At 52.1% G+C, this 25,399-nt stretch overlaps 1 protein-coding gene across 1 annotated transcript in view; it reads right to left on the reverse strand.

Annotated features, from left to right (window-relative positions):
* Nucleotides 1–282: 282 nt before the first annotated feature.
* ADCY1 (adenylate cyclase 1) overlaps nt 283–25,399 on the reverse strand; it is an 87,511-nt gene continuing 62,394 nt past the window's right edge. Inside the window, exons 15-20 of the mRNA XM_077765789.1 lie at nt 13,173–13,289; nt 12,698–12,844; nt 12,090–12,188; nt 6,348–6,462; nt 5,275–5,399; nt 283–3,639 (exon numbers count right to left, since the gene is read on the reverse strand). Coding sequence (XP_077621915.1) covers nt 3,313–3,639; nt 5,275–5,399; nt 6,348–6,462; nt 12,090–12,188; nt 12,698–12,844; nt 13,173–13,289 — 930 coding nt within the window. The 3' untranslated portion in view covers nt 283–3,312. The remainder of the gene's footprint in view (nt 3,640–5,274; nt 5,400–6,347; nt 6,463–12,089; nt 12,189–12,697; nt 12,845–13,172; nt 13,290–25,399) is intronic.

Genomic DNA, 25,399 nt, shown 5'->3' on the forward strand with positions numbered 1-25,399 from the left:
GAACTTTCAAAGCAAAGGCGGCCGGGCAGGCAGGATGTACAGGCCCCTGGACGCGGCTACGTCCTCTGCTTCCAGCCAGCCACACATGCCCCTTACTTATATCACCAAACCAAACATTTTAAAATCAACAGTTTCTGAGAGGGTTGACTTTTTGTTTTTGTTTTGTTACCTTTTTTTAATTGAAGCCACTACAAAATCGGGCCCAAGTCCGTTTCCAGGGGCGACTTTCCATACAGCCGACAGGCCTATGCGCTTCAGAACGCCCCGTGTCGGCACTGNTGGGCAGGGCCTGCCTCCCAGGGAGGGCCCAGCAGGACCCCTGACTCAGGGAATCACAGGGACACAGTGCACGGGGGCACACGCTGGGACGGAGATGGGTCCACCTGACCGGGGCAAGGAAGCACGAGGCCAACCGAACCCTTCCTTCTTGAGCTGGACAAAGCAGGGGTGCGGTTCATCTAGGCTGCTGACTGGGCCCAGTATGGCGCTATGGGGGACCTGGGGTGTGTGCCTCTACAGGCTGGCTGGGTCCTGTCTGAGCACAGAGCCTACATGTCACCCAGGCTGACCGGGGAGGACAGGTGACCCAGCTCCGAGACGCGCGGGGACAGGGTAAGGAGATCACACATGTGCACAGACCCAGGCCTGCCCTTCCTGTCTCCCTCTGCTCCCTGTGCCCAGGGCACTGACAGCAAGGCCCACAGGGGAGCCTGGGCTGGGTCTGGAGGAGCTGGGGGGCCTGTAGGTGTGAGCCCCCCACAGTGTGGCTTGGCTCGGGCACGTGCGTGCGATGGCTTGTGTCTGGGTTACTGGTCTGCTCTGCACGGAGCTTGGTTCTCATGTTGGAGTTGTTATTGCTTCTAGTGACAGAAGGTGTCTGGAAGCGCTGGTGGCTTTGGAGTCTCATAAATGTGCAGGTTCGGGGGGCCTGGTCTGTGGGGGGGCTCCGCCCTGCAGGACACAGGCCTCGAGGAGTGGACCACGCAGTCTTGTGGTCCGTGGAAGCGTCAGGACGTTTGGGGCTGCTTTCTAGTCTACTGAGGTTGGGTGTAAGCAGCACACGGTGGGGCAAGGGGTGCTAAGAGACACCCCAAAGTGCCTCCCAGGCAGGACTTGGCTTCCCCAAAGCAGGGACGTGGCGCCTTGGGGCCGTTACACACAGCACGTCTGGGTAAAGGGTGCCATCTGCACGGGTGACGGCTGTTCTCGTTTGCGGGGTGGGAACAGATGCCGCAGGAAACAGCGTGCTATGTACAGAGCATCTCAAATCATTCAGGGGACCCCACTCAAAAGGCTAACTTTTGTCTGTGACTGCTGTACACAAGTGAAAATAAATAAGGCAATATCATCCAGTCCCTTCCCAGACACGGAGGAAGACGGCACGCACCCCACCGCCACGGCTGCACAGGCTCCCATGCCCCAGGGGTTGCTTGCTTTTGGGGCCCAGGGCCTCGCCGCCAGAGGGTCGTGGCAGCCAGCTGCCAGGCGGCCACACGTCGTGGGGCTCCAGAGCTCCTAGTTCTGTGGACTCCGGGTCCATGCCCAGCGAGGCGGGGGTGGGGGGGCCCGCTGAGAGTCCCTTGGGCATCCACCTGCATCCTGATCACTCCGGGGAACACGGAATCTGCCGTGTGTGTCTGCGGGAGTGACCAGCCCGTCTCTGCTGCCTGAGGGCTGGGACCCAAACCTTTAAAACCACCACCTCATGCTTGCGTCATCTTTACCGTCCTGCCTCTGCGTCCACTTCCAGGGGATATGCAATCCCACCAAGGCCACCCAGGGAGCTCAGGGCCCTGCCCTGGCTAAAGGCCCGTACCCGTGATTCCTGTAACGTCCCCTCTGCCGTGTGACAGCACATTCACGGGTCAGGCCACGTGCTGTCCACCGCTCGCTCCCCCAGTCCCCAGCCTGCCCTGGGGGGGAAGTTGGGCCAGGTCCTCAGCCCTGTGTCCAGGCACATGGGCCACATGCTCACAGCACTCTTGAGATGACTCAGTTTCCCCTGAAGGAATCATGCCATGTCTCTAAGTGTGGGCTGGCAGGGGATGGCTGGGCCACTGAGTCCTCGATGCACCAATGGCTGTTACTGGCCCAGCAAAGAGCTCGTTCTCAGGAGGGAGGCCGTCCAACCACCCGCTTCCATCCTGAGCCCCGCACCGCCAGCCTGTCCCCACACGGCCTGGCGGCTGACCGTGCTGGCTGCCCCGCGGAGCCCCCCGCTGCGTGCTGGAACTACAGGTCAGGACCTGGTCCCCCGACCTGTCTGCCCAGATCCGCTGCATGCTGGAACTACAGGTCAGGACCTGGTCCCCCGACCTGTCTGCCCAGATCCGCTGCATGCTGGAACTACAGGTCAGGACCTGGTCCCCCGACCTGTCTGCCCAGATCCTCTGCCGGTGCTGAATGGCCTTCTCCCTGCGGTCAGAACTGAGGCCCCCCAGGGCCTCGTCCAGGTATTTGTGGCCTGTCCTTTGCCCCAGCCACTGCCCTGTGCCCCCCACAGCACATCCCGGCATCCTCGGTCTGCACCCGTCCCAAACTCACTCTGAGACTCCACATCCGGGTGCCCGGAAAGCTTTCTCCGGGTCGTGAGGTTCACTCATTTTGAAATCCACGCAGGCTCGTGCTGTTGTGAGTACAGGAGCCCAAGGCGACCAGCAGAGTGACCGCAGGGGCCAGGGTCCATAGGAGCCGATGCCGTCGGGGGCCGAGGGGTGGTGCAGAGCAGAGCATCAAGGATGCTGGATGTGGAGATGCGGCTCTGGGCCCGGGAGTTCCAGAAGACCCGCCTCTGGCTCTCAGCAAGGAGGCGGCCCCACCAACCTTGCGACGAGGCAGGGGCTTCTCCGTTGTCCCCAAAAACCGCCCATCTAGGGCCCACCATCTGGGCCTGATTCCTGCCCTCATGGCCCTGCCGAGCGAGGCCTGGCTTCCGGCCACACAGGCCCCACCACGTAGGGTTCAAGGGCTTCTGCCTGGGGGCGTGCTTGGGCTCGCCCTGCCTGCCACGCCCCGTGGCTCTCGCTAAACGATAGGCCATGGCCCCCCAGGATGTTCTGAAGGTCCCAGAGCCTGACACTGACCTGGCTGCCCCCAGGCAGCTGCCCCTTCTCTGCCACCGCAGAGGGGACTGAGCGAGCACAGTCCTGTGAAAACCTCAGCCAGCGTCCACATGGGCAGGGCTGCTCTGGCCCGTCACTGCCTGGCCGCTTTGGGTCATGCCGGACGGCTCACCGTCCCTGCTGGAGCACTGGAGGCCCAGACGCCCTGCACATTCGTGCCCTGAGCCCCCAGTGGCCAGCGTGAGCTCCACTAAGCCTCCTTCCCAGCTGCTCCGGGAGACAGGTGCTGGCTGTGGGGGCAGGGGGGGAGCCCCGCACCCTGCAGAGCCCCCAGCCCGGCTCTGACCGGGAGGCCAGCCATGGGGGACACCGAGGGCAGGCCCGAGCCCAGTCTGCTCTGGAGGCCGGCTCGCCCATAGCCACACATTTTCCGCTCCTTGCCTTGGGAGCCGTCTCCATCCGTCCTGCCTTCCAGGAAGTACGTCAGCATCTCACCCTTGCCCTTGACGCTGACCTTCCCGCGGCACACAAAGCGGTAGGTCCCCCGGCGCAGCAGCCGGTGAACCTCCTCGGTCACCTGCAGCAGAGGAAAGCAAGCAAGCGTCCATCTGGATCAGCAGGAGAGGTTCAGGGGGCGAAGCCTCCCCCCTCCACCTGCCACAGCTTGTCTCCAGCATCAGAGAGAGTCGGAGGGTTCAGGGGGGCCCCGCAGGGACAGCCTGGGGTCCCGGCTGTCTGCCCGCCTGCTGAGGGCAGGCAGGAGAAAGCAGCGCACCCCAGGGGGAGGCCCAGGGTGGAGGCCCAGGGTGGATGGGCCCAGAGACCCAGCCTCAGGCTGGCATGGAGGCCGGATGCCTGGGCGGGACCAGCTCCAGCGGCAGGCAGCGAGGGCAGGATGCGCAAACCTGTATCGCTAACCTCTGGGGCCCTCGCTCACTTCTTCAAGGAAAGCACCCCAAATGTTCGATTTGGACCCAGTGGAGGAAGGATCCTAGAAGTGTTTGCAACAGGGGGCACTCAACACAGCAGGCGTGAGAAGGGGGAACACAGCTGGGGGAAGGAGCGCCTCCAGGAACAAGGGTGGTCAGGACATGTCGCGGCCCTGGGACCCTGTGAGGCGGGAGCCTGGGTCAGAACATGGCCATGCGGGGCTTGCAGGGACCTGCATGCGGCATGAGGCGGGGGGCCAGGGAAGGGAGGTCCCTGGGTGTGCCAGGGAGGGGGGGAGGGGGAGCAGGCACTTCGCAGAGAAAGGCCACAGCGTGGGGGAGGAGGGCTTGCTGGAATCTGATTTTGGAAACTTAGTGCACGTGGGACAGTGGCCTGGCTTCACCAAGGTCCCCCACTGGGGTGTGACCCATCCTGGGGAGGCAGGTGGGATTCAGTGCCTGTGAGCTGTTCATGAACCGCACATGGTGACGAAGGAGAGTGTGTGTATTTCATGACAATGAAAGAAATCAAAGGAAGGACTGTGATGTGTAGAGATGCCGCATGGGGATCTGCGCTGACGGTTTAAACCCAGGAACCCAAGGGGCCAGCAGGCACCAGACAGGGACACAGCGCCTACCGCGTGCTGGGAGGGGGACAGAACACATGGATGCCGGGGGGCTGGCAGCCTCCCCACGGGGTACACAGGTCACCAGGACCTCGCTGGACATCAGGGCAGAGGGGGAGGCCAGCACTGGACCCAGGGCCGCCGAAGGAGCACCATTCCCTGCCCCAACATCGTGGGCCCCCAGAGGCCAACCGCAGCCACACCAGGGGAGCCCCGCGAACCTGATGGAGGCCCCGAGAGCTGCCCACAGGTCTGCACACCTGGGGAGAGCAGCCACTGTCCCCAACCCTGGGGGTGGCTGTTATGGGGGGTCAGGGCCAGGCAGCTCCACAGTGCCAGCGCTTCAAAACCTGGGGAAGCCCCTCCCTCTCAGGCAGCCAGGAACGTGGTCAGGGTCCTGGATGCCAGAGGGCTGGCTCACTGTACTTGACTGAGACCCCAGCTGTCACCACGCCCCCAACTCTGCACACAGCCCTGCGGAAGCCAAAGCCCGAAGCCACAGAGCAAAACAGACAGCAACAACCCCGTGCCCCGCAGGTGGCGGACACACCACACTGGCGACTTCCTGTCCCTGCCCGGCCCTGGGGCTCATCTCGCCAGGCTGGCCCTGCCTCCTACGCCTCACCTCTCGGCCCCGGGCGCACATGGCAAACCCACCTGGATTCTGCCCTGGACGCCGGTGCTGTCCATCCGACTGGCCACATTGACTGTGTTTCCCCAGATGTCGTACTGCGGCCTCCGAGCCCCGATCACCCCAGCCACCACAGGGCCGACATTGATGCCTGGAAAACAGCCGCCAACGCCATCAGCGCCGGGGAAGCTTCCAAGGCAGGAGCTGCCCCCTCAGGCTCCCGGACTCCTGGGGTCACCTGGCACAGTGTCTGGTCTGAAGGGACCGTTTGGAAGAGGCATAGAGCCCTGTCCTGATCCTGAGAGAGCCCCATTTCCTGGGACGGCGACCCCGCACTGCTCAGAAGCCTGGCCTTGCGGGACAGCGGTGTGTCCCCCACGCCGCTGCCCCTTCCCCTGTTTCCCTGGCTGCGACACAACAGGTCATGCAGAGCCCGGGCCTGGAACCGTTCCATTATTTCTGGGTGCTCTGAAGTGGGGAACAAAGGCCCCCTTCCCTTCACGTGGCTCAGGGTCCCAGCGCCAATCACCCCCACAGCCATCTGGGAACTGGGGCTTCCCCGCCCCACAGACGCCATATCACATCTCTCCACGCCGCACCTGTGCACAGACTTTTCTGGATCAGCCACTGATGTCTCCACCCAGCAGTGGGGTGCCGGTGTTGTGTGCAGGACATGGCTGGTGGGCGGGGCCCCAGCCAGGACCCGTCGGGGAGCGGGAGCAGAAGTTCTGTTTCCCACCTTGTCACTACACGTGGTGGAGTGCCAGCCAGAGGGGAAAGCAAGACACAGGGACTCCGGCCCGGTGGGTGCCACCCTCCCGCTCAGCCCAGCTCCTAGAACGTTTGCCAGACAGTGGACGTCTGAAGCCTAGAACCACCACAGGCAACCATGTTCGGAGCGTCTTCCTCCCACCACAAGTGGGTCTCCTGAGCTCAACGGCAACCTTTGGGTCCCAGGTGCCAGCTTTCAGGGCAGCTGTCCTGCGGCCCCGGCCCACCCCTGGGAGGCCCCGCCCTCCCTTCTGGACAGGGGGCATCCAGGCCACCAGCCCTGGGGGAGGGCGGGTAGCAATGTGCTGGCACGCCCGAGGCCACGTACCCACACGGAGCACAAAGTCGTTGTAGGACTGGTAGTTGATTTCATCCAGGACATCGAACATCTCGATGGCAAAGTCCGCCAGCGTGCTTAGGTGGGAGGAGATGCACTTCTTGGCCTGCATGGAGCAGACAGGGGTGGGGGGTTACCGCATCTGGGGGTGCAACCGCATATGGGGGTGGGACAATCTGCAGATGCCCTGCCAGGGGCAGGATCTGATCCCACGTGACCCTATGTCACGTGCACAGCAGTGGCCCGCCCACTGCGGGCCGGTGGTGGCCTGGTGTCAGCCCCACGGAGGGGGGGAAGGGGGGAGGCAGCCCATGAGCGGAACAGTGGGCGCCATGGCCTGTCATGCCCAGGGCTGCAGGGCCAGCCCCATGGGTCTGTCAGGGAGCCGAGACCCCCTCACTCGGAGGCCACATCGCTCCCTGCTTTGTACTGTGAAACAGCCCCTCTTGGGGTGCCTGGGGAGCTCCGTTGGTTAAGCACATGGCCCTTGATTTTGGCTTAGTTCATAATCTCATGGTTTGTGAGTCTGAGTCTCACGTCGGGCTCTAAGCCGACAGTACAGAGCCTGCTTGGGATCCTCTCTCTCTCCCTCTCTCTACCCCTCCCCCCACTCAAGCTCGTGTTCTCTCTCTCTCTCTAATAAATAAACTTAAAAAATACTTATTTGAAACAGCCTCTCTTGTGTAAAATGGGAACAACCATCAGGTTTTTTTCTTTTTGTACCCATTCAAGGTTTTTCATTTTTCTTGGTTTATGGATATTTTACTAGTCCTCAAATAAAGGGAATGAATGCTTTTAAAAAAAAAGTGACTTAGTCTTGTCTGAACCAGCTAAGGTCTATCGGTACATAGGGCAGACAGCATAGGGTCCTGTAGGCTGCCCCCTGCTGTCACACAGTTCTCCTGCTGTCACAACCTGTGCCAGGACCGTCGTTACCACTGATGTGCCCACCGTGATCACTGCCGTCAACTAAAGCCCACAGTTTAGGTCATGTGTGTACATTCTATGGGTTTCCCTAAATGCACAGTTTTGTGCACCCACAGAAGCAGTTTCACTGCCCCCGAGCCCCCTGCCCGCCTGTTCATCCCTCTCCCCCAGCCCCCTGGTAACCCCTAATCCTTCCTTGTCTCCATAGTTGTGCCTCTTCCAGAATGTCCCATAATTGGAATCATACAGTGTGTAGCCTTTCCAGATTGGCTTCTTGCCTTAGTGAACTGCATTCAAGGCTCCTCCTTGTCTTTACACGGTGTGAAAACTCACTTCTCTTTAGCGCTGAATAATATCCCCTTGTCTGGACGGACCGCAGACTATTATCCATTCACCTACCAAAGGAGGTCCTGGTTGCTTCCAGGTTTTGGCAATTATGAATAAAGCCTATGTAAACACCCTGATCAGGTATTCCGTGGACCTAAGTCATCTGCTCCTTTGGGTGAATGCCAAGGAGCAGGGTTGCTGGGACATACAGTAAGAGCATATTTAGTTCTTTAAGAAACCTCCAGACCGCTGATCTCGGAAGCTAAGCAGGGTCGGGCCTGGTTAGTACTTGGATGGGAAACCTCCAGACTGTCCCCGGCAGCAGTGGCCCTGTATTGCACGCCCACCAGCAGTGAGTGAGCACCCCGCCGCTCTGCACCCTTGCCAGCACTGGGCATCCTCGGGGTCCTGGCCCCTCTCATCCATGTGCAGTGGTGTGTTATCTTAATGTCCGTTTCCCTGCTGATGCCTGATACGGAATATCTCTTCTTACACTTGTCACGTGCAAGTGAGGTGTCTGGATTTTTTGCCCACTTTTTAATTGGCTTGTTTCCTTATTGTTGAGTTGGGGTTTGATGCAAGTCCTTTATCAGAGATGTGGTTTGCAAAGCTTTTCCCTTAGTCTGTAGATTGTCTTTTCATTATAGTATATCCCGCACATTATTTTAAAGTTTTAATTGGGTCCAATGTAACGATGTTTTTTTTTCCATGGATCATCTAAAAACTGATCACCAGGGAGGCCGGGGCGGGGGAGCGGGGGGAGGACTCAGTCAGTCAGTTAGGCATCCAACTCTTGATTTCGGCTCAGGTCATGATCTCATGGTTCATGGGATTGAGCCCCGCATCGGGCTCTGTGCTAACAGCGTGGAGCCTGCTTGGGATTCTCTTTCTCCCTCTCTCTCTGCCCCACCCCTGCTCACACTCACACTTTCTTAAAATAAATAAACATTGGAGGCCTGGGTGGCTCAGCCGGTTGAGCATCTGACTTCGGCTCAGGTCACGATCTCATGGTTCGTAGGTTCGAGCCCCGCGTCAGGCTCTGTGCTGCCTGCCAGCTCAGAGCCTGGAGCCTGTTTCAGATTCTGTATCTCCCCCTCTCTGACCCTCCCCTGCTCACGCTCTCTCTCTCTCTCTCTCTCAGAAATAAAACATTAAAAAATAAATAAGTATTAAAAATAGCTTTAAAAATAATTTAAAAATTAAAACAAATAAAACCTTATCACCAACCCAAGGTCACCTAGATTCTCTCTTATGTGATTTCTAGAGGTTTAACACTTCTGCCTTTCACGTTGAGGTCCATGATCCATTCTGAGTTAATTTAACCCATTTCAGGTCAACATCTATCTAAATACAGATGTAAACTTCTAGCACTGTTTATTGAAGCCTACCTTTGCTCCATTCCCCCTTTTGTCAAAGATCTGTTCACTCTGCCGACGGGGTCTGTGTCTGTGCTCTCTATTCCGTCCTGTTGATCTAGCCCATTCTTCCCCAACACAACACAGTCTTGATCACGGCAGCTTTCTTTCTACACAACCTTGAAGTCAGTTGTTCAGTTCTCCAATTCCGTTCCATTTCTACTATACTGTGTTACCGACTCTGCATCCTTTGCCTCCATGTACACTTAGGCTCAGTTGGTCAATATCACAAAGTGACATGCTGGACTTTTGAGGGGGATTGCAGTAAATCTGTAAGATCAAGTTGACAATAACTGACCTCTTGACCTTGACCTTGAGTCTTCCTATGCAGGAACATTACCTGTACACCTATTTGATCTTCTTTGACTTCTTGCATCAAAGTTATACACTTTTACTCAGAGGTATTATTATAATTATTTTTTAAAATATGTTCCTAGTATTTGATTTGGGGGGGGTGCAAATATAAGTGACACTGTTTTTAATTTCAAATTCCACAAGCTCGTTGCTGGTTCTTAATCAGGAATGGGTATTGGATGTTGTCAAATGGTTGCTCTGCATCAACTGACATGATCATGTGATTTCTCTTTATCATGTTGATAGAGTATATTTCATTAACTCATTTTGAAATGTTGAACCAGCCTTGGTGTCTTGAATAAATCCAACTTGTTTGTAGCATATTATTCTCTTCATACAACGTTGGAGTCAACTGGCTAACATTTGTAGAAGACTTCTACATCTATACTCACAAGAAATACTGGATCCACAGAATGAGTTAGAAACAAATGACTTAGGAACTTCTATTTTCTGGAAGAAATTTTATAGAATTTGTGTAATTTCTTCCTTAAATGTTCAGTGAACCCATCTGGGCCCAGTGCTGTTTTGGAAGGCTACTAATTATTGATTCAATTGCTTTTAATAGATCTAGGTCTCTTAAGATTTTTTTATTTCCCCTTGTTCAAGTTTTGGTAGATTGTGACTTTTAGGGAATCAGTCAATTTCGTCTAAATTATCACATTTGTGGGCACAGAGCTGTTCATAACATACCTTTTCATCCTTTTACTTTCCATTGATTCGGTACAAGTGGCCCATCTTCCATTTCTAATATTAGTAACTTGTGTTTTCTTTTTTTCTGTTAGCATGGCTGGAGGTTATCGACTTTATTGATTTTTCAAACAGCCAGCTTTTAGTTTCATTGATGTTCTTTGGTGCTTATCTGTTTTCAAGTTCATTGATTGTGCTCTGATTTTTTTCCCCTATGCTCACCACAGGTTGATATTGTTCTTCTTTCCATCATTTGCTAAGGTAGAAGCTTATAGGGTTATTTTGGATAGTTCTTCTTTTCTAGTATACGACTAAAAAGATATCATTTCCTTCTGAGAGCTACTGTTGCTGCCTCTCATAGATTTTTTCAATTGTATTTTCATTTTTATTTAGTTCAACACATTTTTAAAACTTCTCTTGATATTTCCTCTCTCATTAGTATCATTTAGACAAGTGTTGCTTAATCTGCAAATAGTTTGGAATTTTACAACTATGTCCCTATCGATAGATTTCTAATTTAATTCCATGGGGTGTGAGAACATACTTTATATGATTTCAATTGTTTTAAACTTGTTAAGGTATGTTTTGTAGCCCAGAATGTGCTCTATCTTGGTAAATGTTCCACTTGAGCTTGAAAAGAATGTGTATTCTGCTGTTGTTGGATGAAGTTGTCTGTGGGTACCGATTATATCCAGGTGCTTGATGCTTCTGTTCAGTTCAACCATCTTTGCAGATGCCCCCCTGGACCTGCCAGCTTCTGAGAAGGGTATTGTAGTCTCCAGCTATAATGGTGGATTCATCTATTCCTCCCCATGAGTCTATCTATTTTTGCCTTGCATATTTGGACACACTGCTGTTATGTGCACACATGTTAAAGATTGTTATGGCTTCCTGGAGAACTGACTCCTTTATCATTTTGCAGTCTCCCTCTCTATTTCTGCCTGATAATTTTCCTTGATCTGAAGTTTGCTTTGTCTGAAGTTAGATCACTACTTGAATTTTGTTTTATTAGTGCTAGAATGGTATCTCCTTCTACATCTTTATTTTTAAGGTGTCTATGTCTTTATATTTAAAGTGTAGGGGCGCCTGGGTGGCTCAGTCAGTCTGACTTCGGCCCAGGTCATGATCTCACAGTTTGTGGGTTCGAGCCCTGTGTCGGGCTCTGTGCTGACAGCTAGCTCAAAGCCTGGAGCCTGTCTTCAGATTCTGTATCTCCCTCTTTCTCTGACCCTCCCTGCTCACACTGTCTCTATCTCTCTCTCAAAATTAAAAAAAAATTTAAAAAAGTTTTACTAAATAAATAATATAAAGTGTGTTTCTTGGGGTACCTGAGTGGCTCAGTCAGTTGAGAGTTCAACTTCTGCTCAGGTCATGATCTCATGCTTTGTGAGTCTGAGAGCTGCATTGGGCTCTGGGCTGACAGTTTTGGATCCTCTGTCCCCCTCTCTCTGCCCCTCCCCAACTTGTACTCTCTAAAATAAGTAAACATTTAAAAATAAATAAATAAGTAAGTGTGTTTCTTGTGACAAACCTATCTGGGTCTTATGTTTTGGCCACTCTGTCAGTCTCCCTTGGTTGGCATATTTCCATTCACACTTAAAGTAATTACTGATATAACAATCAATGGATTATTATAGATTAGTATCTCCCATACTTATAACTGTTTTCTATTCATTGCATTTTTTTTTTTACAACTTTCTCTCTTTCCCTGCCTATTTTTTTAGAGCATCCTGAAGACTTTATTCACAATTCTGCATTGGGATAGGGGAACGCTCCAAGGTGCTGGGCTGGCACGACTGGGAGCAGCTGGTGGGGAGGGAGCAGGGCTGGAGGAAGCCCCTGTGACTGGCATCAGTGCCAACTTTCTATGGGAGGCTGTGTCTGGAGAGAGCCGGCCGCCAGACGGACAGCCCCAGGCCGCTGCTCTGACTTACAAGGCAGACTGGGGCTCAGCAGGGAACGTGCTCAGGGCTCCAGAGCAGTGTGGGGCAAAACTGGGACCCGGTCCCCGAGCAGCACTCACCTTGGTCCCAGTGGTGGGCGCCAGCCCCACGGCGGCCATGTAGGTGCTCCCGATGGTCTTGATCTTCTCCAAGTCCTTGTAAAAGTCTTTGTCCATGAGCTTTGTTTAAAACACAAAACTGTTCAATGTTACATAACATCTTAGAGAAGCCACTTCAGGGCATATTAGGGCCGGGGAGCAAGTTCTGAGAAGCAGTGTGTCTCGTTTGCCATGGGCGCTAGACAGGGTCTGAGGCCGATCGGAGGGGCTCCAGCAAGGGCATGGGAAAGAGGAGCCCAGGAGGGACCCCGCAGAGCACAGGTGTCCTCCAGCAGTGACCTCAAGGTCACCCTAGGGGAGACATTGCAGGGCAGGGAGTGGGGCTGGTGCAAACCCCAGAGTTACCGGCCTGAACCCAGCATTTACTAGGTAGGGGACAGGTGCCAGCACCCGCCACGGGAGCTCAGTGCCCATGGGTGACGAAGTGCCCTCCCCCAGGGTCAGGGTCGGTTTGGACCCCAGGGGGGACAGAACGCACGTGCCTCCTCCCAGTTCCGTGCACAGGGAGTGCGCCACATTGTGGGCATAGTGCAGACGCTGTCCCACAGTGGCTGGCCTGTGGCCCTCACCTCGTCAAAGTCCGCGATGATCTCGTTCAGGAGACGCAGACACTCCACCCCCATGTTGTTGCCGTCCAGCTCGATGTAGAAGTCATCGAAGTTGGGGATGGAGGCGAACATGACGCCCACTTGTGAGTAGGACTGGTAGTACAGGTCCTGGGGGCAAAGGGCAGGTCAGCCACAGTGCCACAGGCAGCACGCATGGCGGTGGGGAGGGCGCAGGGAAGGACAGGAAAACAGGGCCCTGGGAGCTATCTCTAGCCAACACCGGTCAGGCTGAGCCCGCGCTCTGTGCCTTTAAGATCTAAAGTGCTGGCCAAGCCTGCTTCTGTGTGTGCAGAGGGGGCCCACTCGACCTCGACCCTGGTGTCATTTTAAGCAGGGAAGCAATGGGAGGGTCACTCTGCGCGGGACCTCCAGCCCAGCCCCGTGCTCATCCCCCCCTCCCCCCCAGTGGCGCAGGCGGGGCGGGAAGCAGGCTCACCATGTTCCGGGGGTTGGACATGAGGAAATGCTGAGCCACGTGGGCCGGCAAGAGGTTGAAGAGAATCCTCTTGTTGTCCAGCTTCACCCTCTCCATGTCGTCCCTCTCCTCCTCGGCCTGGGGGGCGGACCCTTCGTTACCCACCGAGCTTCCTTCCCTGGCTCAACGCCCCCCACACCCTGCCGCAGACTCTCCCAGGCCCAGCGACCAGGTCCCTGACCCCTCCCAACCAGGTGCTGCGCAGGGGTCCAATGGGGTCTGCCTCAGCCCCTCTCCTCAGGACCATCAGTCCAGCCAGACCCCCGCCCTTGAGCTCTGATGGGGACCCTCAGCCCCTCGCCCCTGGGTGACGTCTGATGCCCTGAACTGCCTTCAGCCAGGACCCTGCAGGGTCAGCCCTTAGGATCTTCCGCCCTATGACCACCCACCTGCTCCTGGGTGATAAGCCCTGTCTGTCTGTGCTGCTCGGCCCAATGGCCCTGAACGACAGCCGCCTCTCCACGTGCCCGGGTGCCGTGGATCCCCTTGCCTACAACACCGGGGTCTTTCTAATCATCCACACTGAACTCCAAGGGCACGATCGACAGTCTACACAGGCTCCTCTCCCTCCCACGGGGCAGAGAGGCTACGTCATCCTCACGGGGGCCCAGAGGAGCCACGGACTTCTGGGTAAGTCCCCAGGGATGATCAGCTGGAGCTTCCAGGGGGGAAACGGGGAGCTTCAAACTTTCAATGGGGGCCTTCGCCCCACTTCCAGGCACACTCCCAGCCACCTGCTGAGGCCCAGACACCCGTAGCATCTGAGGCACATGCCTGCTCCCAGGCCACACTGGCCCCCAGGCAGCCTCTGAGGGGCCTGAAAACATTCATGGGCACTGCCACAGGAATCTTTCACTGGGGATGCCCAAAGCCAGGCAGCCCCGTTTCCTCTAAAATCTCCCTGCCCCCAGCAGGAGTCACGTGCTGGGCGGCAAGACCAGGAGACATGTGGGGGTTGGGGGGGACCTGGGACAGGGGATCTTGGGTGGGAGGCCTGGGGGACCTGGGGCCGGGGAGCCCTGGGCTTGCTCTGAGGGGTGCGCTGGGGAAATGACTACGAGCTGTCCAAGGGGCTGTTAGTTATCCAGGAGCCTGGCGACAGGACGCGCTTCACCCCCTACCCCCTACAGTGGGCAATCAGGCGGCAGGGGACACAGCAGAGGAAGCCCAGAAGCTACGAGACCCCAGGGACAGGAGCCTGCCTCTGTGGGCAGGGGGCCGGGGCCATGGAAGCGAGGGAAGCATCAGAAGGAAGCCACACAACTCATTACTCATGACGCGTGGGCACCAACAGACCAAAGAAAGCTTTTTGCAGAAGATAAAAAGGAAGTAAATACTATTTTTACGATAGTAGTCTTATTTATTAATGGACCTAAAACTTATGCTGCCCCTGAAACACTGTGTTAATGATACTTTTGAAAAAGCAATGTAACTAAATACACTTCAACTTTGTTTTTTTTTGTTTTTTGTTTTTATTCATTTCTAGGAGAGAGAGAGAGACAGCGTGAGCAGGGGAGGGCCAGAGAGAGAGGGAGTCACAGACTGAAACAGGCTCCAGGCTCCGAGCTGGCAGTCAGCACAGAGCCTGATGCGGGGCTCGAACCCACAAACCGCGAGATCATGACCTAAGCGAAAGTCGGACGCTTAACCAACTAAGCCACCCAGGCGCCCCAAATAAACTTCAATTTTGTAAGATAAAGAATCTTGGCTTATCAAAGCTTTGGATCTGGGGGGGAGGGGGGGATGGGCATGGAGGAGGGCACTTTGGGGATGAGCACTGAGTGTTATGTGGAAACTAATTTGACAATAAACTATTTGTAAAAAAAAAAAAAAAGCTTTGGATCTAAGTTCAGTTTATTTCAATGGACTTGCAATTCACAGAGGTTTATAGCCCATCAGAGTAGCTCTCTTTAAAGAAAATCATTGTAGGAGGGGTGCTTGGGGGGGCTCAAGTCGGTTGAGGGTCCAACTTCGGCTCAGGTCATCATCTCACAGTTTGTGAGTTCAAGCCCTGTGTGGGGCTCTGTGCTGACAGCTCAGAGCCTGGAGCCTGCTTCAGATTCTGTGTCTCCTTCTCTCTCTGCCCCTCCCCTGCCTGTGCTTGCTTTCTCTCTCACAAAAAATAAACATTAAAAAAAGTTTTAATACAAAATAAATCATTGTCTGTTTTTTAATCATCCACAAAGGTTTGCATTAAATGTGATGGGGAAGTGTCCATCTTCTTACAAGCTAAGCAGGAGAAGTTGTGTTGTTATATTTACAACAAATTAGATGAAAACCCACTGAAATTCTCTTTTTATAAGATTTTCCAACCGGCCAGCGTGAGAAGGAGCTGGAGTGGGCGACACACCCCATTCCCGTCAAACATGAGGGACACACCAACACCCTCCTCCACACGAGCCCTTGTTTCCAAAGGCAGTTCCCTTCTCATCTGTCAAAATCTGACCCTGGACATTACGGACCGAATGTCGGAGCGGGCATCTCAGAAATTCCTTCCCAGGGTGCGCCTGCCAACAGCACACGGCCCTGAGAAGGCCCGACGGCTGGGAGCACCGTCTCCCTGTAGACAGAACAAACCAAAGCTGCGTACCCTGGCAAGTCCCAGATCGGCTGACGCAGGTGACGGGCGGGCTGCGTGCACTGTGACGGTCACCATGACCCCCACAAAGCGCTGCCAAGGCTTTTTGTCCAAGCAGCCAGACCCACAGACCCCTCCCAGCTCCTGCAATCAAGGACGGATCACTCAGAATGAAGGGCCAGTCACACTGCTCCTGGGAAGTGACGTTCCTGCCTCCCCTGGAAGGGACATGTGGCTGCATGGAGGCACTCACGCCAGCGCGTTCTCCAGTCAGTGCGAAAGCGCATGTTGTAATTTCCAGAGCACTGGAAGCACAGCTGCGGGCGCGGCGAGAGGCTCCTCCGGAGATGAGAACCAACAGCTCATGCAGAAGTCAGGACAGATCTACGGCCAGGACGTGGCTCACGAGACCCTGGACGCTAAGCAGGCCCACCCGTGCTCTCTGCCAGCTGGGTGCCCGGGAGAGCTAGTAGTGGCAGTTGCCTTCCAAGCCCCAAGTCCTGACACCTGGGAACCAAAGGCAGAAAGAAGGCCAATGTCCCAGCTCAATAGTCCCGTGGAAGGGGCTGGATTCTTCCTCTGCCTTTCTGTTATTTTTCTTAAATTTTTAAAATGTTTACTTATTTTTGAGAGAGAGAGAGAGAGAGAGACTGAGCATTAGTGTGGGAGGGGCAGAGAGCGAGGGAGACACAGAATTCAAAGCAGGCTCCAGGCTCTGGGCTGTCAGCATAGCACCCGACGCAGGGGCTCTCGTGAACTGAGAGATTATGACCTGAGTCAGAGTCGGACGCTTAACCAACTGAGTAGAGAAAGCCTTTAAAGTGTGAAAGGGAAAGAGCATCATCAACCTACAGCCCTATCCCTGGCACACACATCTTTCAATCACAAAGGCAAAATGAAGACCTTGTCAGACACACAAGATTTGAAAGAACTGCCATCAGACCCTCAAGAAATGTTAAAGATGGTCCCTTAGGAAAACAGGAAGATACCAGATAGAAGCCTGGACCTTCACAGAAGAACGAAAAGCACCAAAAATCCTAACTATGTGGGTACATAAAATTATATTTCTTCTAGGGGCACCTGGGTGGCTCAGGTGGTTAAGTATCCAACTTCAGCTCAGGTCATGATCTCGCGGTTCACGAGTTTGAGCCCCACGTGGGACTCTGGGCTGATAGCTCAGGTTCTGTGTCTCCCTCTCTCTCTGCCCCTCCCCTGCTCCTACTCTGTCTCTCTCTCAAAAATAAATAAAACATTGAAAAAAATAAATAAATAATTTTAAAAAACTATTTCTCAGAAAATGGATTTAAAATATAATTAAAGAGACTCAGTTGGTTAAGCTTCCGACTTTGGCTCAGGTCATGATCTCACAGTTCATGGGTTTGAGCCCCACATCGGGCTCTGTGCTTCCAGCCTGGAGCCTGTTTCAGATTCTGTGTCTCCCTCTCTCTTTGCCCCCCACTCTCACTCTGTCTGTCTCTCTCTAAAAAATAAATGTTAAAAAAATTTAAAAAATAAAATATAACATAATTAAATGTTTATGATGGAAAAATATATTTTGGAGTTTATAATACATGCACATAGAAAATCTGTGATGTCAACAGCCAAAACCCAGGATGGGAGGAAGAGATGTATGCTGTTACAAGGTACAATAACACCAACTGAAGACAGGCGATGGTAGGCACCCGCTGAAATACTACAAGAGGGGAGGAGCTGAGTTGGCTGAGTAGGAGGGGGACGCTAGGCTCGCCCCACCCCTTGCACCCAGCTAGATAAACACCAAATCTCTCTCAACACCCAGTAAATCAGCCTGAGGACGGTCAGAACAAACTGCACAACTGGAGCGAGAGAAGAGGCCACGCGTTGTGGAAGGGGGGTGCAGAGACGTGGCTAGGGGAGAAAAGGGTCACGGGTGTTCCAGAGGCAAGGAAGCCCTGATCACGGAGGCAAAAGAGAGAGAGATGAAGCCACGGGGGATCACACAAGGAAAACACTTCCCCAAAGCCATGGACGGGGAGAACAAGATGAGCTGACTATTGTGAGATTTTACAACTGGTGGGGCTCAAAGACTGGGGTGTTAGGGTCCACGGCGTGGCGGGTGTGGAGCCCTGAGGGCTCCTTCAGAGAAGGAGGGCAGAAGCCCGGGAGCAGACGGCATGATCTGAGGATCCCCTGGGACACGCTGGGACAGACGTTTCCCCCTTCTTGGAGCACACCTGGGAGATTTCTCTGGGGACAGAAGAGCCAAGGGCACCACTGAGCTGCCCTGTTCATTAGACACCCGCTGAGGGTGGCTCCCCTAGACATAGGCTTCTCGTTGTGCATCACTCCACACTCCAAGCTCCCGCGCCTTGCTGCGACGGCCCTTCTGGGACCTACCCCAGAGGACCAGAGCATGTCTATGCCACACCAGGTTTGGAGTTTTAAACTTCAGCTGGCCTTCCCAGGACAGAGCCCAGGGTGCACTGCACTGCCAGATGGGCACATGGCCCGGACACAGACACTTGACAGGAAACTGTCCACTCTTCTGGGAGGGCTTCCGGGACGGCGGCAAGTGCGAACTCCCCTCTTCAAGGCCGAGGGAGGGGGCTGGCACCATTTCTCTCCCCCACCCCTCTGCATAAACTAACTCCAGTAAACAGCAGAGAGCCAAGAGCGGCAGCCCAAATTGTCCTGCCCCCTTGCACCCCACAGGTGCTGCTTGTCTAGGGCAAGTATGCCAGGAACCAGACAGCAGGCCCCTCCCCCCAAAGACCGGCACAAACCCCCACATGCACCAAGTCTACTGACCACAGAGGGCTGCAGGATCTAGCCTCTTTTCACAAGCAGATCAGAACACACCTGGTTAAAACTCATCACACTCTGGTCCAGGTTCAAACACTGCCCGCTGCAGGCAAGGACAGACTCTGCAGAGGACTGACCTGAGGGAAAGAGCAGTTGAAACACAGCAACAGAGTACACGCAGCCCAGACCAGACGCTTCCCCAAGCACCAGGCCCTGGGCAGTATATGACCTCTTCTTACTAAAGCCACTACTATCAGGAGCAGGAAATATAACTTTTCAAAGCCACAGAAGAAGACATAGACCATGAAAAAAATGGCAAGATGGAGGAACTCATCCTAAAAGAAAGAACAAGAAAAGGTCATGGCCAGGGATCTAATCAAGATAGTGTAATAATACGCCTGATCCAGAATTTAAATAAGTAACTATGAGAATACTAGCTGGGCTTGAGAAAAGCGGAGAAGACACCAGGGACATCCCTACCGCATAGATAAAAGAGTTAAAAACCAATCAGGCCAAAATGAAAAATGCAATAAGCAAGATGCAAAACCGACTGGATGTAATGACAATGAAGGTAGAAGAATCAGAGGAATGAGTGACACAGGAGATAAAATTATGGGCAATAATAAAGCAGAGAAGAGGGAAAGAAAAATATTAGATCATGAATGTAGACCTAGGGAGCTCAGCAACTACTTACAGCTTAATAACATTCATATGATAGGAGTCCCAGAAGAAGCGTGGGGAATGGGGGCAGAAGGTTTATTTGAGGAAATTATAGCTGAAAACTTCCCTAATTGGATAACAGACATCCAAATCCAGGAGGCACAGGTAATTCCCATCAAAATCAACAAAAGCAGGCCAACACCAAGACATATCATAGTTACATTTGCAAAATATAGCCGTAAAGAACAAATCCTAAGAGCAGCAAGTCCCTTACTCACAAGGAAGACCCATAAGGCTAGCTACAGATCCCACCACAGAAACTTGGCGGGCCAGAAGGAAGTGCCAGGATATATTCAATGTGCAGAATAGGAAAAATATGCAGCCAAGAATACTCTATCCAGCAAGTCTACAATTCAGAATGGAAGGCTAAATCAAGAGTTTCCCGGATAAACAAAAATTAAAGGAGACTGTGACCACTAAACCAGCCCTGCAAGAAATATTAAAGGAGTCCCTTTGAGTGGGAGAGACCAAAATCAACAAAGACTGGAAAGGAACAAGAAAATCTCTGGCAACAATGACAAAGCAAGTAATAAAATGGCACTAAATTCCTATCTATCAATAATTACTCTGAATGTAAATGGACTAAATGCTCCAATCAAAAGAAACAAGGAATCAGAATTGATTTAAAAAAAAAAAAAAAGCCCCATTGATATGCTGCTTGCAAGAGACTCATTTTAGACATCAAGACACCTCCAGATGGAAAGTGAGGACATGGAGAACCATCTATCATGAAGTCAAAGAAAGCCAGAGTAGTCATATTTCTATTAGACAAACTAGATTTTAAACCAAAGACTGTAACAATGGTGAAGAAGGGCAGTACCTCATAACAAAGGGGACTATCCAACAAGATATAACGATTGTAAATATTTATGCCCCCAACTTGGAGACCACCAAATATGTAAATCAATTAATAACTAACATAGAACTAACTGATAATAATACAATAATACTAGGAAACTGTAACACCACACTTACACTATGGACAGATCATCTAAGCAGAAAATCCACAAAGAAACAACAGCTTTGAATGACACACTGGACTAGATGGACTTAACAGATATACTCAGAACGTTTCATTCTAAAGTGGAGAAATACAGATTTTCAAGGGCACATGCACATTCTCAGAATAAATCACATACTAGGTCACAAATCAGGCCTCAAGAAGTACATAAAGATTGAGATCATACCATGCATATTTTCTGGCCACACCACAAAACCTGAAGTCAACCACAAGGAATAAAATTGGAAAGACCACAAACACATAGAGGTTAAAGAACATGCTACTAAAGAATGAGTGTGTCAACCAGGAAATTAAATAAGAAATAAAACAAATACATGGAAACAAATGAAAATGAAAACACTACGGTCCAAAGCCTTTGGGATGCAGCAAAGGCTGTCCCAAGAGGGAAGTAGGTTGCTCTTAACAATAGAGAACAAACGGAGGGTTGCTGGATGGAAGTGGGTGGGGGACGGGGTAGGTGGGTGATAGGCATTAAGGAGGGCATTTGTTATGTTAAGCACTGGGCAGTATATGTAAGTGACAAAACACTAAACTTTACTCCTGAAACTATATCAGACTCCATGTTAATTAACTGGAATTTAAATAAAAACTTAAAATGAAAATAAATAAGGGGTGCCTGGGTGGCTCAGTCAGTTAAGTGTCTGACTTCAGCTCAGGTCATGATCTTTCAGTGCATGAGTTTGAGCCCTGCATCAGGCTCTGTGCTGACAGCTCAGATCCTGGAGCCTGTTTGGGATTCTGTGTCTCCCTCTCTCTCTGCCCCTCCCCCAATCACATTCTGTCTCTCTCTCAAAAATAAACATTTCAAAAAAAATTTTAATAAAATAAAAACAAAAATAAATAATACAACAAAGAATTGCAACTAATAAAATAGAGGAAGGGAGAAAGAAAGATAAATAAATTAATGATTTTATCATTAATAAAATAATAATAATTATTAATGGAGTAATAGAGATTATTTAATATCTTAGTAGAATAATAAAAACATTTAATTAACTTAAGACAGGCAGAAAAAGAGGAAAAAGAAAACAAAGAACGGATGGCCAGATCGGACAAATAGGAGAAGCAAGATAAAAGATTAACATCTAACTGCATCAGTAATCACATTAATTGTAAATGGTCTGAACAGCTCAATTAAAAAGGCAGAGATTTATAAATTGGATAAGTTGTCAAGGTCCAACTGCATGTCACTTGTAAGAATTCCACTTTAAGTGAAAAACATCAATAGATTAAAAGTAAAATGATAGAAAAAATATATGATGGGAGATGGATTGCCTATATAATATCACACAAAGTAGACTTCAGAGCCAAGCACATTACCTGGGGAAAGAGGCTGTTTCCATAGTGATAGGGATACAACGGTTTCAACAAACCAAGAGGACATAACCCTAGACACTGATGCACCTGGTAAGAGATGGCCAAAATACAGGAAGCAAAAATTTATAGAATTCTGTCCACATGTATAGTCGGAGGTTTCAATATCATTCTCTCAAAAATTGGTAGAATGTCTAGGAAGAAAGTCAGTACGGGCCCAGGGGACCTAAGAGTGCTCTTGACCAATTTGACCTCACTGACATTTATAAAATACACCATCCAATGGTGACAGGAAGGAGCATGAAATATACAGAAATTCTCAAGAAATTCAAAAATATTCAAGGCATATGAGCCATAATCTCTGACTATAGTATAACTAAGTAGAAGTCCATAACAGAAAGATCTTTGGGAATTATTCAACAAAATCATAATCTTAATAACATTTGGTCCAAAGAAGAACTCATTAAAAAAAAGAAAGTGAACCAAATGAAAATGAAGTCACATATAATATCAAAATTTATGAAACTAAAGCAGCACTGGAAGGAAATTTTATAACAAAACCCTTGAATCTGAGAAGATACAAATTATCTTGAGAAACTAGCAAAGAAGATTAATTTAAACCCAAAGTCATCAGAAAAAAAAAAATAAAGATCAGATTGGAATTTAAGTGAAGTAGAAAACAGAAAAATCAATAAAACCAAAAGCTATCTCCTGAGATCAATAAAATGTATAAACTTCTAGTCACACTGATCAAAAAAGTGTCTATGCAATCCCACATCAGGAGGAAAAAGGGGACTTCACTACAAATCCCACAAATACTAAAGGGCAATCAGGGAGGGGCGCCTGGGTCAGTTGATCATCCGACTTCAGCTCAGGTCATGATCTTCTGGTTTGTGAGTTTGAGCCCCGGGTCGGGCTCTGTGCTCAGTGTGGAGCCTACTTGGAATTCTGTGTCTCCCTCTCTCTCTCTGCCCCTCCCCTGCTTGCGCTTTGTCTCTCTGTCTCTCAAAAAATAAAACAATATTAAAGGAGCAAGAAGGCAAGAGTATAAACAAGTTCATGTCAATAGACTGAACAACATTCAGGGGATGACAAATGTCCAAAGCTACCTCAAAAAGAAATGGGAAGCCTGACAGCCCTTTATCTTTCAGGAAATTGAGTTTTAATATTTTAATGTTCCCACTCAAAACACACACACACACACACACATAGAAACCCAAGCTCAGAGAGCTTCCCTTCCTCAAACATTTGAGGAAGAAATAACACCAATTCTACAAACTCTTCCAGAAACCTAAAAAGGAAGGAATGCGTCCGTCCCCTCGTTGTGAGGACTGCTTGCTTATGCTGACATCAAAGCCCTCTCGGCCTAGAAAACGACGGAACAACGTCACTCGTGAAGAGTGATGCAAATACTCCTACCGACTTTTGGCAAAGTGAATCGCAACAACACGCTTAACCGTTACTACGTCACATCCCAGCCCTCGCCTGGGCCACCTTCCGTCTGAGTGGACAACATGGCACTGGCACAGACAGGAGTCACGCCCCAGGGTGAGGCGTTCGCTGGAGGAGAAAGGTTGCTCTACTATCACCATCATGATGACCTACTGAGCGCAAGGGAGAGGCCACACTGGAAACAGCATCGTGCAGCCTGGGGGAGGTGGGTTTACGTGACCAGCCCGGTGTCAGTAGATAATTAACCCCCAGGCTCCGGCCTGGCCGTTTCACAACAGTTTGTGATGTGTACATGACAGACGTACCTGCCCAGGGGGTAATCGGGCAAAGTCTGGAAACTTCCTTGTTTTGCTGGGCTTACGGGAAAGTTAGATGACATTTCTTGTCACACGCCCTCGGAAAAATACGTCAGTCGCTGTAGGCAGCCCCTCCCGTGACACAGGGAGGGTCTCTCTTGCACTGAGCTTGCTGGAAAGCTCATTTAGAAGTGGGGGCCGGCTGCAGCACAGGGGTGCTGTCGGCAGGGAACCCCAGGGCAGGGTCAACCGTGAGGCCTACCAACATCTACAGGGACACCGCAGCCTTTAGGAAAGCACTTGCCAAGGAACACAAGAGAAAATGCCGGCTCGGCCGTGCTCCATGAGCACCCGGGCACTGAACGGGTGGCCCTTAAGTGAACAGGCTGAAGCCTGGGTTTGCACCCCTCAGGTCAGCCTGGCTCTCCGACTCTGCGGGGGTCTGTTCTCAAGCTCTGAGCAGCTGTTCACAACTAAAAGGTCTGAGGTCACAGGGGCCAGCTGACGGCAGGGCGGACACATCTAGGGACCGGCCAACCTGCTCACCCTGGACAGCCAGCGGGGCCAGACAAGACCCGCTGAAGAGGCCATTCTCCGTTAGGGAGTAAGGTTCTGGCAAACAGCAGCAGGCAGATCCTTTTCCAGGAGCCCTGTGCGCAGGTGTCTCCTCTGGCACCAGCTGACTCAGGACTTCCCATGGGACCCTGTCTACAGGCCCCCGAGTCACCCGCTCCAGTGGGATTGGCTGTGTGGAGTGTCAGCAGGAGTGGGGAGGGCTGGGTCCCTCCCGCATGGCTGCCAAAGGGCTGGCTGTGTCCCTTGGGTGAAGGCCGTGAGTCTTGTCTGGTGGCCTGCCCTGGGGTGGGCACCTGCAGTGTGGTGTCCCAGGCACCGTGCCATCCTGGGGCTGCCCCAAACCCAGCCATCTTTCAGACAATCCAAGGCTCTCCAGCCGCCCTGACCTCATGTGAGTGCAGCCATGGTTGGGCCCTCATGCAGGATGACAGTGCCACAGCCCAAGTCCCTCGAGGGGCAGAACCAGCAGTGGGCGTGTCCTCTATCTGCAGTGGGACTCCAGCCTGCCCTGTGCACCCAGCCCACCTCAGGCATCCCAGCCCCACGGGGATGGGAACAAGGGCTCGGGCTAACGGTGGCCTCCACCTGCCCAAAGTCCAGGTGCAGAGAGGAGGCAGAGCAGGGTGGCAGGTCCCTCAGAATTAGGGACGTCCCCAACACACGGGGGTGGGAGTGGGGGGGCGGAGAAGGCACGAACCTGGCACAAGGGATGGAGAATGATCCAGACAGGCAAATCCACACTGACAGAAAGGAGACTAGTGGCCGCTCAGGGTTGGGGGCAGAGGAAATAGGGGTGACCACTGATGGGTACGGGGGTTCTTTCTGGGACCATGAAATGTTCTAACATCGATGCAATGGCCGCACGGCTCTGTGAACATACTGAAGGCCACTGGGATGAGCCCTTGACACAAGTGTCTCAAGGGCGGATTCTGGCTCAGGAAGATTGTCACGCAAAATAAGAATAAAAAACCCACATTCTCCGCCCAGCACGCTGACGCGCGTACGTATGTATGCGCACACGTATGTGTACACAGGACTCTCAGACATCCACACGCACACGTGTCTTTCCTCTTCTGTTTACCCAAAGTCACAGACAGAATCATTTTCCTGAACTTGAACAGACAACCAGCCCTGACGTCCTGACAGGAACCCGTACGGCCAGAAGGCGTCTTTTCCTGGTCAGTTAAACCACAGAAAAAACAGCAAATCGGCCACTTGCCTTTGTCCCCTGCCTGCAGGCAGAGGGTCCCGAGAGATCAGCAATGTGGGGTCTGAGGAGCATCCGGCCATACCAAGCACCTCTGTGCGCCGGGCCGGCGGCCAAGCATGAGCAGGTAGGAAACACAACTGCCGTATCCCCTGCTGGCAGGGAAGATTCTGGGTGTCACCTGGATAGGGCCCCAGGGCACACCCGGGCACCCTGACGGCTGGTGAACCTCATTTCCTGGTG

Source organism: Crocuta crocuta, unplaced genomic scaffold (genome assembly GCF_008692635.1).
Source record: "Crocuta crocuta isolate KB4526 unplaced genomic scaffold, BGI_CrCroc_1.0 scaffold751, whole genome shotgun sequence".
In the NCBI taxonomy this organism is placed as follows: Eukaryota; Metazoa; Chordata; class Mammalia; order Carnivora; family Hyaenidae; genus Crocuta; species Crocuta crocuta.